Source organism: Sinocyclocheilus grahami, unplaced genomic scaffold (genome assembly GCF_001515645.1).
Source record: "Sinocyclocheilus grahami isolate Dianchi unplaced genomic scaffold, SAMN03320097.WGS_v1.1 scaffold175.1, whole genome shotgun sequence".
Classification (NCBI taxonomy): domain Eukaryota; kingdom Metazoa; phylum Chordata; class Actinopteri; order Cypriniformes; family Cyprinidae; genus Sinocyclocheilus; species Sinocyclocheilus grahami.
Window position 1 is genome coordinate 740,624 of NW_015505354.1, and position 14,529 is coordinate 755,152.

The 14,529-nt window shown below is 37.9% G+C and overlaps 1 protein-coding gene and 1 pseudogene across 1 annotated transcript in view; one reads left to right on the top strand and one right to left on the bottom strand.

Annotated features, from left to right (window-relative positions):
* Positions 1–434: 434 nt before the first annotated feature.
* Positions 435–5,292, bottom strand: LOC107593729 (serine/threonine-protein kinase Sgk1-like; annotated as a pseudogene).
* Positions 5,293–9,979: 4,687 nt separating this feature from the next.
* LOC107593679 (tyrosine-protein phosphatase non-receptor type 3-like) overlaps positions 9,980–14,529 on the top strand; it is a 34,728-nt gene continuing 30,178 nt past the window's right edge. The window contains exons 1-2 of the mRNA XM_016283525.1: positions 9,980–10,307; positions 12,795–12,964. Of these exons, the coding sequence (XP_016139011.1) occupies positions 12,821–12,964 (144 nt within the window). The 5' untranslated portion in view covers positions 9,980–10,307; positions 12,795–12,820. The remainder of the gene's footprint in view (positions 10,308–12,794; positions 12,965–14,529) is intronic.

The following is a 14,529-nucleotide window of genomic DNA, read 5'->3' on the forward strand; positions in this document are numbered from 1 at the left end:
GCTTTAAACTGAAGTTCATAATGTTTAAATACAATGTTTTGACAGCCGCATTGTGGCAAGAGTGTCGAAAAGGTTGACAGCGAAGACACCACAAGGTGGCGCTGTGAGCTTAAAAAGTGGCTGTTTCTTTTTAGTTGTTAGTACGTTGTCTGCAAAGGAGGTTTGAGCCAAATTCAGGCAGCATGGCATTATAAAACATGATCAAACGGCATTAAAACACCGCGAAGCAGTCGCAGGTGATAAACTTCAATGTCTGTGGATGACAACTGTGTGCAACTTTGTGATTCAGGTCTCTATTTACAGTACAGCGCTTGTACACAACGGTTTTTTGATAATTGGATTAAAACATGTTAACCAAGACATGGACCTTGCATAATAAAACATACTCCATCACGATTTGCTTAAAATAATTTAATTGTTTCCATTCCAAAAATTGGACATTCTTTTACTGATCAGACAATTTTTATCAAAAACATGTTTTGTACACACAATTGTAATTACATTGAGATTTAATATTCATTCCATCTCACAACTTTTACAATCAAACATCTGATGCAACCTGTAGTCTCACTTCATGTCATCACAGTTAGTGTCAGACTACCACTAATCATTGTATTTCAGTACAAATATTTGTTTTATCAAATAGGGCTAAAAAAGGAATTAAATAACATGAATGTTAGGAAAACAGTCACATTTGATAGAAAATTTGTAGTCATGTGCAAAAGCATTGGTCCGGCTAACATAAAAATGAACTGTGCTTCAGTGTTTGCTTAAGTTAAACATCCTTAAAACAAAATGTCTATTGGTCTGACAGAATTCTGTCTTAATGTCCACGAGTCAGTGAGAGAATGTTTTCATTGATGTAGGTGAAGCCAGGAAAGGTTGCTCCGTACTCCACACATGCTCCTAGCGACTGCGGAACAGGAAGTTCTGTAAACCGAGGGTCAATGTTTGTGAGGTCACCAGGGCCAGACTGAAATACAGACATGTAAACAAATAGAAATTATATACATGTTATCTATATGAAATTATCTCCTGTGTAAACACTTAATTTACTTAACCTCATGTCTTTCCAAATCTGTATGGTTGTTTCTTATATGTGACCCTGGACCACAAAACCAGTCATAAGGGTCAATTTGTCGAAATTGAGATTTATACATCATCTGAAAGCTGAATAAATAAGGCAGAGATACAACTATTTGAAAATCTGGAATCTGAGGGTGCACAAAAATCTAAATACTGAGAAAATCCCCTTTAAAGTTGTCCAAATGAAGTTCTTAGAAATGCATATTACTAATCAAAAATTACGTTTTGATATATTTACAGTAGGAAATTTACTAAATATCTTCATGGAACATTTTTGGCATAAAAGAAAAATCAATACTTTTGACCCATACAATGTTTTTTTGGCTTTTGCTATAAATATACCCCAGTGACTTAAGACTGGTTTTGTGCTCCAGGGTCACACATGGAACACAAAAGAAGATATTTTGAATAATGTCTTTGTCCATGCAGTGAAAATCAACAATTTGGACACCATTGACTTATATCAAATGGAAATTTTTTTTCAAAATATCTTCTTTTGTGTTTCACAGAAGAAAAAGTCATACTGGTTTGAGTAAAAATGTTCAATGTTAGGTGAACAATCCCTTTAACAACAATAAAAAACTCACCAATAAGGGAACATAAGGAGGAGTAATTTTCTTTGCAACAAGTTCATCCCGATGAATAGACAAGAAAGGATGAGACTGCAGCTCGGTCTAAAAGCCAAAAAAGGGCAAAATGACATTTAGCCATTCACAAGACAAATGATTTTCAGATTGTTCGTGAATGTTTGTGTGTGTGTGTGTGTGTGCTTGTTGGGTTACCAGGTCACGTTTTGCTCCTAGTCTCTTGGCCCTGTCCCTGTTTAGCAGTCTCTTCAGCAGATCTCTGGCTGCACTAGACACTCCGGGTTTTAATACCAATGGCTGATAAATTATATTTCTGAGCATCTCAAGACGATCTGCATTGTAGAAAGGGGGCTGGAATGAGAAAGAGTGTGCGTAAAACACACCTGTCTACCTGCATTATTTATTTAAATGAGCATTAATTTGATGGGTTTGTTTACCAGGCCATAGAGCATTTCATGAAGGACAGCTCCCAAACCCCACCAGTCCACAGTCCTGTCGTACTCCTTCTGCAGGAGAACCTCAGGTGCTAAGTACTCTGGCGTTCCACAAAAGGTTCTGGTGGTGCCACGTCCACTCATTCCCTCCTTACACAAGCCGAAGTCGGTCAGAACCACATGACCTGCAGAATCCAGCAGAATGTTTTCTGGTTTCAGGTCTCTGTGAACATGTGAGAGAGATTACTGCAAATCTGCTGAAAGTTAGTGTTCATTTTGTTCTCACTAAGCACATATGAATGGGCTTATCTGCATTCTAGAGGCACAGATATTTCAGAATGTTGGTACCTATAGACAATCTTCAGGGAGTGTAAGTATCCTAAAGCACAGGCCATCTCAGCAGCATAAAATCTGGCTCTGGGTTCTCCAAACACCCCCTTTCTCTGCAAATGGTAAAAGAGCTGCAAAAATGAAATAGACCGTCATTAATACACGCAAATCAGTATTATTTGGATTTGCCACAAACACATCAATAATTTAAAGTCATCCTGCGGCCCCCTGGTTGAATACGACCGCTTTAAAAGTTCAATTTCAGTCAGACTAAATCAATAATTAAATAATGTCCTGTAAATGCTTTACTTCTGAAATTGTACCAGTCTAGTTTTGCGAAGATGGACTAACAGACCTAGATAATGTGACCGTAGTTTGACTTTGTCCACTACAATTGGCCTTATTGTTTTGTTTTTCTTCTAACAGAGGCGATGTGCAACTTTTCAATTCGATATTCAATTACACATGGTGTCATGTATACAGTGGGGCAAAAAAGTATTTAGTCAGCCACCAATTGTGCAAGTTCTCCCACTTAAAAAGATGAGAGAGGCCTGTAATTTTCATCATAGGTATACCTCAACTATGAGAGACAAAATGAGAAAAAAAAATCCAGAAAATCACATTGTAGGATTTTTAAAGAATTTATTTGCAAATTATGGTGGAAAATAAGTATTTGGTCAATAACAAAATTTCATCTCAATACTTTGTTATATACACTTTGTTGGCAATGACAGAGGTCAAAAGTTTTCTGTAAGTCTTCACAAGGTTGTCACACACTGTTGCTGGTATTTTGGCCCATTCCTCATATATCCTCTTATTGACATCTGACTTGAACCTATGACCTGAATTCATCACCATAAACAAGTTCAAATTCAAAGCTGTGTGTACTTGATTGTGTATGTGTACCTAGAAGTGAGATGATTCTGACAAAAATCCTTTTGGGAAAGTCCTCATCTGAAAATATGGTATAAAAATAAAGTAAAGATTGTTTGTTAGTTGATTTTTTAGGGTGTGGGTTAGGGATAGATTAATTTAGATAGCTACATTTAGATTTATTTAGATAGCTAAGTAAACATACCTCTCCTCCACATGCATAGTCCAGCACAAGATAGAGTCTGTCCTTGGTCTGAAAACTGAAGTGGAGCTTCACCAGGAATGGATGATTAAGAGTCTTTAACAACACACTGTGCTCACACATGATATTTCTTTCCTGTACGAAAAACAACACAGTGAATACACACAGACACATTATGAATCAAATAATTACTCACATATTCATACAGTCATATTCACCTCCTTCGTTGTTAAGATTGTGTTTCTGTAGAACTTTGACTGCGTAATATCTGCCATTATCCCTGTGTGTGGCCAAGAACACCTGAGTACAATCAAAGAAAGGTTCAAACAATATTCAAACATTGAAGAAATACAAAGCAGACTGAGCATCTATAAATAATACCTTGCCGAAGCTTCCAGTCCCGATCACCTTCAAGTAGTCAAAATCAGCCACAGAAACCCTAAAATCATATTGAAATGAATATTTATGTGTAATTGTATATGTTTCTGTCTATATAGCCTGATATCTGAGCACCCCGCTTACCGAGACTGTGGCTCCTCTGGTTGTGGATTACTGTTAACCTGGGAGAGAGATCAGGGAGAGGGAGAGCCAGTCAGCAGCTTATTCCAGTGACATATGAAACCACAGCACAGTTCACTTCACTTCACTTTTATTGTTGTGGATTAATGCAGTTTTTAATTTTTTTATGTATTTATTTTTTACTTGGACCCCAGGAAGAATAGCCACTAATGGGGATCCAAATAAATAAATGAACTTCCTGTTACATCTATAGATTACTGCAGGTCAACCAGTACAGCAACTCAAATCAGCGCAGCTGACTTGGCCTTATGTTTCTGAAAGGACTGGAGACCTTTATTAATACTTAAAGTAAGATATTGCTAATCTGTAGGCCCAGTACACACAAGTGAACTTGTAAAAGCTCACTTACAGCTTCTGCTCTATCATCTTCAGAAAGACTACCCTCAGGTCGCAAGAAATCCATCCTGGAATGAGAGAAACCATATCAGAGAAACTATTTTCACCTAAAACTGCCTCAAACTCATCCAACACCTATGTATAGATTGACTCTAATAATGAGTCAATCTTCTGAACTCTGCACTGGAATACATACAGAGCCATGTGCTGCTTCACTTTTAGCTCATGCAATGGAAAATGATGACTAGGATGAAACACACTGTCGATAGATAGGGTGGCTGCTGGATCGAAGCTTCTTGTCCTTAATTAAAGCTGAGAAAATAAAATATTAAATAATTTATGATTAGTGAAACATCTGCATATAGTGGACACAGAACAACCTTTATATTCAAATACACATATTTAATCTTACTTTTACATCTTTACATAAAAATAAAAAAAATCTAATTTCCAAATATTATCTATCTATCTATCTATCTATCTATATATATATATTACAGATTTAATATATTACAGATTTTACATAGAAACTTGGTTAAACGTTGTTAAAGTATATATTCAAATATTTCTTTTTTTCTCAAGACGTTCTGTGGTATATCTGACCCAGAATATCAAGATGGCTCTTCTTAAAATTTGAATAATAGCCTAAGTATTTGAGCTTACCTGTAAAATATGAAACCATTCCCTTCATTTTTGCGTAAGTGACGGGACTTTTAGCCTTTTTCACCATGTTTTCGACGAGAAGGACAGCCCCGGTTGACGGCTGTGACTTGTGAGTCCGTCGGTAGTCTGCTATCTTACCGGGCGGTCAGTTCTGGTTGAGCGCTGTCTCATGAGGGAAACCGTGACCGGCTATTTTTTCGCAGAACACATGTGGCTGCGTCCGAAATCGCATACTGCTTAGTAGGTACTACATTTAAATTTGAACGTACTACTCGACCGTTAAAACAGTACGTTCTGTATAGTATGAATGCGAGTAGTATGAATGGAATTCGGACATACTACATCCGCGATTTTGATGTTGTCACGTGACATGCGTCTTCACAACAGCGCCAAAATTTAAAGAGGCCTCACTACTGCGCGAACATCAGCAATGTTTCACGTTATTCTTACCGCTTTCATCGGCGTTTTAACGTTGATTGGATCAACAGCTCAGAGGCGTCGGTCAGCTGCTCGCAGATCACAGATTTTTTAGGATTACTGATAAACTACTGTCATTTGATTTGTATTTGTTACTTATTTTAATTTTAGTTAAATTATGTCTGAATTTATTATGTCTGTATAGGTCTAAGTTTTTAGTTTTATTTAATAGGAGTTATTTTAATACTTCAGCAAACTAAATGGAAATGAAATATATATTGAATTTATAAATGTGTATATATATATATATATATATATATGTGTGTGTGTGTGTGGTTGTACATACACATTTTTTTTTTGGTGTTTGGCTTACCTTTTGTTCTTTACCATTTTGAATTGTTTTTAGCTTTATGAAATTTTGTTGTATGCATTTGTCATTTTTATTTAATCTATTTTTAAAATGTGTATAGGTAGTATTTATAGTTTTAGCTTTTAGTTGTTTTAATACTACAATTGATTGCTTCTGTTGTCCTCATTTGTAAGTCGCTTTGGATAAAAGCGCTCTAATAAATGACTAAAAAGATCACGCCTTCGTCAACAGCTTGTAAATCATTTATCAAATAAGGTAAGTACAATCACCTATTTAGCTAGCAAATTTTACCTCAGAATAAAAAGTCATGTCTGTGAACACCATGACAGAGGCTCATTTGGAGCAACGAAATAAAGTAATTTGTTATAAATAAATGCATAAAAATACACAGGACAAACAACAGACATGAATCGAAAAAAAAAAAAAAGCAGTTAACAAGCTGAAGTACAACAGCATTGACACTAGTTCGATTTGTTCGTTAACTTGATATGCTCAGTAATAACAATGATTAAACATCTTTTTACAGCCGATTCACGAAATCATCTCATCGATTTACAATGTTTAAACTTTCTGTAAGTCAGCCGTTCACTTAGATCATGTTAAACAAGTGCAATTTAACCACAATGAACAACGTTTTTCCCTGAGGTACTTACACTTGAAGAGAGCCTCGTCGCCGCCTTCCGCCATTTTCGAATATGGCGCCTCCTCTCGCGTGGCCTCATGGGATAGTAAAGTGTCCATCGTATGCATGCTACGGAATTCGGGCGGAAGTAGTAGGTCATCCGGGTACTTCTCGCCTACTGTTTTTCGAATACTATGAATTCGGACATACTACTCGCCTCGCATACTGTTTTTCGCCTACTATATAGTATGGAAGTATGCGATTTCGGACGCAGCAATGGTTCCTCCCAAAAGCTGTGACGCCACTACGCCCGTTATTCGACAGATAAGACTCTCGCTTGATTGGACTGCGCCTCGGCGATTCCCCTCTCTCTCTCTTTAACACACTGGGCCTGAGCCCATAAATTCCATAAAGTTTAAACACAAATGAAATATAAAACGTTGTAAACAACGTTTTAGTTGCCAGTCTTGCCACAAAAGTTACAAGGTTGTTAGAGCGCTAAATAGACACTGACATATGGGAAGCCAAACAACCCAAATGTGGGACGAAACGGCGCGGTATTCAAGTGTTCGCGCCGCGCTGACCTGTCATAGGCGCGGCTCAATGACCGACTCGACAGCGCGGCGCGGATCAGTTACAACAGCACAGCGCGAACATTACTCTTCTTCTTCTTCATGTTTTAAGGCAGGTGGGATCCAACGTTAAGGTGCATTACCGCCACCTACTGTGCGAACATTACTCTCCGCAGAAGTTCGTGTTTTTTCCCTGCACATAACATAATGAGTTATTACATTTCTTTTGCTTATTATCTTTCATATTACTACATGTAAACAGTAGTGTTAGCTACTTTGAAGCACGTATAGCCTATATTTAGTAGTCACGTTCACAGCAGAAACTTCCATTATCCTCTTAGAATTCAAATATTTTATGGTTTCGCTCATCAAGACATATTTAAGTAAATTTTACATTTAAGGATATTTGTGTAACTGTAGCATATGATTATGCTTGAAAAAAAAGAGTAAAATGTAAAAACAAAAATTTTCCCTTATGGAAATACGGAAACTAACAATGATTTTACTATAGTAAAAGTGCAGTAACCATGGATTGATTGTCATTTTTTTTAACCCACAACTACAAATGTATGGTTAGGATTAGTGTCATAAAATCATGGTTAATTTGTATGTGTTTTCCGATAAACCTAAAACACAATGCAGTGCAAAATTCAAAATCACATTTGGGTTGTTTCGCTTCCCATACTGACAGTCGCGTTCGAACGAGATCTTTTAAATATCGGCTTCTCACGGAAAACTATGACAGGATATACATTCCTTTTTAAAAGTCTTCCAAATTCTTCTGAAAGTCATTGTACAACACGCACTCTACTATCAGGTTCATATGTGAACATTTAGATGTCATATTGTGGTTGACCTGTGGTTAGAGGGTTTCATAACTGTTCTTGGATAGCTATATACTACTTTTTGATACTTAAGGGGGAACCCTCATAAACCTGTCTAGGCTTTCGATAAATTAAAAGTTCTCTTATTGCCATGTTGGCATGTTAACTCTCTCAATCAGCCAAGGTTACAGGTTACATAACAGAGATGCCTGCTTGTAACTTTTGACCTTTGAAATGGGGAACTTCTGCTGTCTCTCATTCTTGAAAGGAAACAGCGCAGTCTAATTATTGATTCTGATTTTTCAGTTGCTGCATTCAGCAGACAAATATATTTTGCAACGCTGTATGACTGACCATTCTGAAAACCAGTCCCACCAGTGAAAGCAAGAAGAGAAATTAAGAGTACTTAAAATAAACGAAGACATTGCATTGCATTAATAATATTAAAAATATTTAATATTAAATTTAGTACTGCTGCAGTGTTTTTTCCTGTTGATAGACCAGTTGTTTTCTATTGTCTATTTGTTTATTAAATATTCTTTTTAACTTTATATACTTTTTATATAATAAACAGATAGTATTTATTATTATTATATTTAATATTCATATTTTGTGTGTACCACCCCAATGTCTAAAGGTACCAACCTTTTTATCTGAGAGTGTGTGATCCACAATATAAGAGACATACCTGTCTATAATCACATTACATGCCTAAAACCCAACCAAATATTTCAAATGTTTTTCTTTAATAATCCATTGGGATTTTAATACGTGTGACACTATTTCATTTCCTTGTACTCATTTTGAAATATCACAGAGGTGGGAAACACCGGATGATTTATTAAGGCTATATACCTTTCAAGAAATCCACTGATCTCTCTGATGTCACAGAGGGGTGGGGGTACAGAGAAATATTTGGCAATCAGAAGGTTAAGTCAGCCCTTATTAGTTTCTGAATCAGAAAGGTGACACTGGAACACCCGCCCACCCCTCATGTATCTTTGTCAAATTACCTCATGGTTTCTCATTGGGAGACACACTTAACAATCTAGAAACAAACTGTGACTGATATGGTGGCCACCCACACACATTTGTCAAAACTGATAAGATTTCACACTGTAGCTGTGGCACATCCCAAATCAACTTAATGCCTGATCTCAGCCACATGAGGTGCCTCATTTAAGTGGTTTTAAACACGTTGTCAAATTGAGTTACACTAATACATTTGAATAAAACCCTTGATAACGTCATTGTAGAACTTTAAAATCTAAGCTGCTTGTCTTGTCGCAAGACCCGAAATTGTTGCTAAATGTTTATCTTTAATTTCTTCAAATCTCTAGGGTACAAAAGAAATAAAAATAAAAAACATGCCGTGAATAGTGCAAACAAAGCAGCTCAACTTCCTTAATTTTGTTTCATGAGTTCGCCTGCCTATCCAGTCCTGATGGTTAATGGTAAACAAACTTTGCTTGCTGTCCTTGAGTCTCTAGTCGAACCTGAGGCTCAGCTTGAGCTCCAAGTTCAACCCCCATTGCTATACTACATAGAAGAAGATTAACAGAAATAGAGGAGGAGATGGGGAGGTGGAGGGATGCCGGAAGAATTGTCGCTGGGACGGCGCAATGTCTGCTGCTTATATAGGCTCGTAATGATGATTGACAGGACTGAATGATTAGGCTCCTCCCGAACCTACGTTTGGAACTTCATTTCAGTTGTCCAACTTGTAAACAACTCCCCCTCATCATGAGCAAAAGCTCCATGAATTCCCATTTGGAGTCATTTGGCTATACCACTATGATAACTCTGAGGTTCATCTGCCTGTTTTCTGAACGTAGTATGTTTAAACTGGTCGAGCTGGTATCCCAGCCTGGCCGAGCTTAGCTGATGTTTAGCCGGCGGCCAGCTGGTCTCTCAGCCTGACTAGCTGAAAGGTGCCCAAAAACCATTTAAAACCAGCCTGTGAGACCAGTTTGTATCTGGACTCAGGTGTGCTTCTTGACTCAGGGGAGGCAGCGCCCTAAACCGGCGGGCACACGCACCTGAGATTGCGCGCACAACACGAATCACGCCTAGAAATCCAGGCTCGTGTAAACTCGGAAGTGTCCATATGTGGGCTGACAACATGCACATTCTGAAACTTGTAAAACGTGTGTTGTAATCACACGATCAAAAAGAAGTGAAACATAATAACATTGGCTACGTTCGCGTCTAAGTTCACATTAGATCTCGAACTTGTGGTCAGCGCAGTGACGCAGCGGTTGCCCACCCGAATGGACCCGGAGGAAAAAAAACATAATCCGGAAGTTTACCGACACCTGCAACCATGATCGCCTTAACATGGAAAGTTTTCTCTCATCACGGGAACTATAAGCACCTCTAGCATCGCAGAGACATTGAGAGCACCTCAAGCAGGTAACTTTCTGACGCTCTCTGTGCTGTAGAAATGTCCCGTTTGGACTCCAGATTTGTGGGCTGAAGAAGCAAAATTACGTATATTTGGCTTTAAAAACAACAAATATGTCCACTCTTGGATTGGTCTTGGAAGATATCGCGATAAAGCTCCGAAACGTGTTTCGTTTAATCCGAAATATTTATTCGAGACAAAATGTTGGTGCAGGAGTCAGGACTGTCCGCTCGTTCAGTTCAGCTGGTTCGGTTCTGCTTTCTGACAGAGCTCAAGCCCGAGCAGATCAGTGAGACGTCACACCCAGAAAAGCCTGTGTATCATACAGAAACTTTGAGCGGCTTCTCGTGTTTAAATGTCCAGTCTTGCTATAGTTTTTCAAATACTTTACATGGCCGTATTTAGAGTCGGAAAGGCTTTTGTTTTATTAAGTATGGTCTAAAGTAATCACACTTCCTACCTCGTAAATATCGTGTCTCTCAAAAGTGAGCTCGAGCGTGTAGCGCTTTCAACCTTTAATGCTCGCCAAACCGTTTCCAAACGTGTGAGTCAAAGTAAAAATATATACCTTACACCTCTGACGTGTGTTTTATTTTGTCAGAAAGTGAGACAAACGTCTAAGTCTGTGTTAAGTCTATAATTTCCCTAGTCTCGGAGATAAAACTTCTGAAACTGCAGAAGAGTCCCAGAGAGCGATCAGGATCTGTAAGGTAAGGTCTGAAAATAAAAGAGTGATTTAATGTTGCTTAGGCTAATTTGAAATAACTGCATGTTCAAATAACTGCAATTGTCATAATGTTAGTATCCATAGGACAACAGTTTTATGTCTGTATCAGATTCACTAGTAGCTTCTCTCTCACCCTTTCACTCTCTCAAATTACAAAGTACTTTATTGACATTAATGTTTTGCAAACAATACTGCCAAAAACATCAACATACTGTATATACACTAATGTTTATTTCTCTAATGCCAAATTTACACTTTGAAGGTGGCTCAGAAGCGCTTCTAAAGTGACAAGTGTTTTTACACAGACTGTTTAATTCTGATCAGAGGTGGCATGAATGCATTTACACAGCAATTACAACTGTATACTTCGATACTAAGGCTGAAGTGGGTTAGAGCAGGCATAATTTTTTGTCTGGCTCTTGTGCAGCATCAGGTCTTGAATTTTGAGCAGGAACAGAGCAGCCCTAACTTAGCGATGTCAAGATGCCTTAAATGGGGGACATGCGCTAGTCTTATGCCAAGTTTACACGGCAAAGGTGGCACAGAAGTGCTTCTGAAGTGGCATTTAAGTGTTTGATTAGCGGTGGCATTTACACAGCAATTACAATTGTATACTGTGATACTAGGGGCGAAGGTGGGTCAGAGCAGGCAAAATTTAGCCTTTTATGCTGCATCATATCGTTACACTGAATTTTAAACAGGCACAGAGCAGTCTTAACCTGGCTGTGTAAAGACACCTTATTTTGCTTTTACATACAGCTAATTATAAAGACTGTCGGCTAACCCAAACAGAAAACTTTTTATGCATTTTTAGAATAGTAAAAACATTATTTACTTTTTTTTTTTTTTTTACAAATGAGAACACAGATTTGTCTCCACAGTAGTATGTATGCGTACAAAACAGTGACAAGACAGAATAACATAAAAATAGTTGCAATATACAAAATAAAATACACTTTCCACAAGACATTAATGAACATTAAGTCACTGTTGTACCGATAATGAAAAAAGTAGTGTGTTTGAAGATCAAAGCTGCTTTCTGCTTTCAATAAAAATTTGGCGGTGACAGATGCATGAATGTACTCCCCCTCCTCGCTCTTTCTTGACTCTTTGGGTAGTAAAATAGTCCACATTCCTGGACTGTGCTGGGAGGAGAAAAGAAGAGTGTAAAAAACAATGCAAGAACATGTTGTGAACGGATTATGTAGAAAAACCGAGCAAATGGTATTTTACTTACAGCACAACTGACCGAGCTTACTCACGCAAAACTCCTGATATAATCAAATAACTAACTACACAATGAATCTCTTATTTACATTGTGTATGCTTTCTTTTTCTTTTGTAAAAAAAAAACAGGCTGACTGTTTCTAAAATCACTAAATATGTGATATGTTTTCTTGTCTTTTTTTTTTTTTTTACACCTTCATTAATTTCGGTGAGCGTGTCATAGGCACAGTATCTGTGCTGACCAGTCCATCCATCATTTGGGATGGAACGTTCTCTGCACAGGAAGTATAATTACAGTTATAAGGGATTTGCTAAGGTCTTGTCATTGCATGCAATTCACAACATGCTTTTAAAATGTCTGTTGCACACAGTAAGAGAATGTACTGTATAAATTTGTTTCATAAGATTGGAACGGCATGTACAGAAGTTCTGCACATGCGTCACGTTATTTTATTACCGGTAGTCATCATCTTCGTCATCGTCACCTTCACGTTTGGAATGAGTGCTTGCGTTTAACCTGTCTGACTCCTTGTTTTAGCAGGTGTGCATATGTGACAGGGTTCAGAGATGACATCCCCATGGAGTGTGCTTGGAAACAAGATCACTGCTCTTGGACGCGCTGATCTGTCCAAACATACTCACATGCCACGCTGCGGCCTACTCTGTGTTGTGCTCTTCCCTGATGGCACAACCCAAAATTTTACTGTCAGTGTGAGTATAAGAGTGTGTGCAGATGTGTTTGGATCGTAGGATGAGTGAATATGACTGTTAAAGCCCTAGAGTGAGAGAGAAGTAATGTGCATTAGCTTGCCTTTATTGGCAGTTTGAAGGTGGAGATGGATATTACACTGGTGCTTCTCTTCTCATGTTCCATATTGCACTGCTGCAACCTTGGCTTCATATTCTGAAGGATATCCGCCCACCCTCCCGAGCACACGGACATGTTTGTCAGGGAAAAACAGTCATGAAGTCAACAGAAAATAAGGTCTTAGGGTTGTGTATCGGCAAGAATCTGGCGATACGATACATATCATGATACAGGGGTTGCGATACGATATGTTGCGATACTGTAAGCAAGGCGATATATTGGGATATTTCTTATATTAGGAATAGGATAATTTTAGGAAAGCTGTCATTAAGAACACTTCAACATATGCAAACCTTTAAAAAAAGTTATTTAACCAGAACACAGTGTGATCTGCATTTGCATTAATTAGTCCCTGTAACATTCAACCTCATCGAACCACTTTTTGTGCAGTACGAGTAAAGGGGGAAAAGTAAAGTGCTTGCAGGATTTTTTGGTTAAATTAAATACAATACATACAATGTCATAACATTTTAATCTGAACAAAATAATTACATCTGTTCAGTATCAAAGAAAAATAAAGTGCTTGCAGGAAGAACTGTGAAGAACATGAGCACACGTGAACACACACACGTGCGTGTAGAGTGTGTGTGAATGCAGTGGAGAAAATTAAATGCAAATTCACTCCAAAAGTAAAAGTGCGCTTCATGACTTACATCATATCAAAGTCTAGTTATGAACGTCAAGGATAAAATATTTATAGCTGTTTTAGTCATTTAAAACACAACCTCAATTATCTAATTATGTGAGACTTCGACGCGGTATCCGTCAAAAATAGACTAGTGGCCTATCTTTAGCTAGGGTGACCATATTTTAGTTTTCCAAAAAGAGAACAGTGGGTGTGGGCGGGGTGGGGGGCTGGGGTGTGGTTGGTTGGTGGTTAAAGTAATGCTGAAAGTGCCCAAAGTAGCACAATCTCAAATATCAGAACTCAAAATATGTAATTTCCATACCTAATATACATATTTTACAGTCACTGTTATGCATATTTATCATAAACGCAGCTAAAAAAGCTTCCTACCAGCAGTGGCGGCTCGTCAGGGGAGGCACAGCTTCTCCAAAACTTTGAGGTGAAAATGGGAGGAGGACGATTTAATGTTAATAAAATTCACAATTAATTTCAGTTCATGTCTCAGAATGTGTATGTTTAATTATTTATTTATTTTAATTTCATAGCATAGTAATACCATAACATGTTACTGAAGTTGGAAAGCACCACTTTTCTATTGCGAATGTGCTGAATCTGCTGATGTAATTACAACCGCTAAGTGATAAGAGAAGGGGAGGGGAGGCCGGGGGAGGGATGAGCTCTCGTGCCTCCTTTGGTAAAAAAAAAAAAAAAAAAACCTTACCCCTCCTGTTAGACCTCCCTGAAAAACTAAAAAGAAATTTAATTAATTCGAAGGCCTGT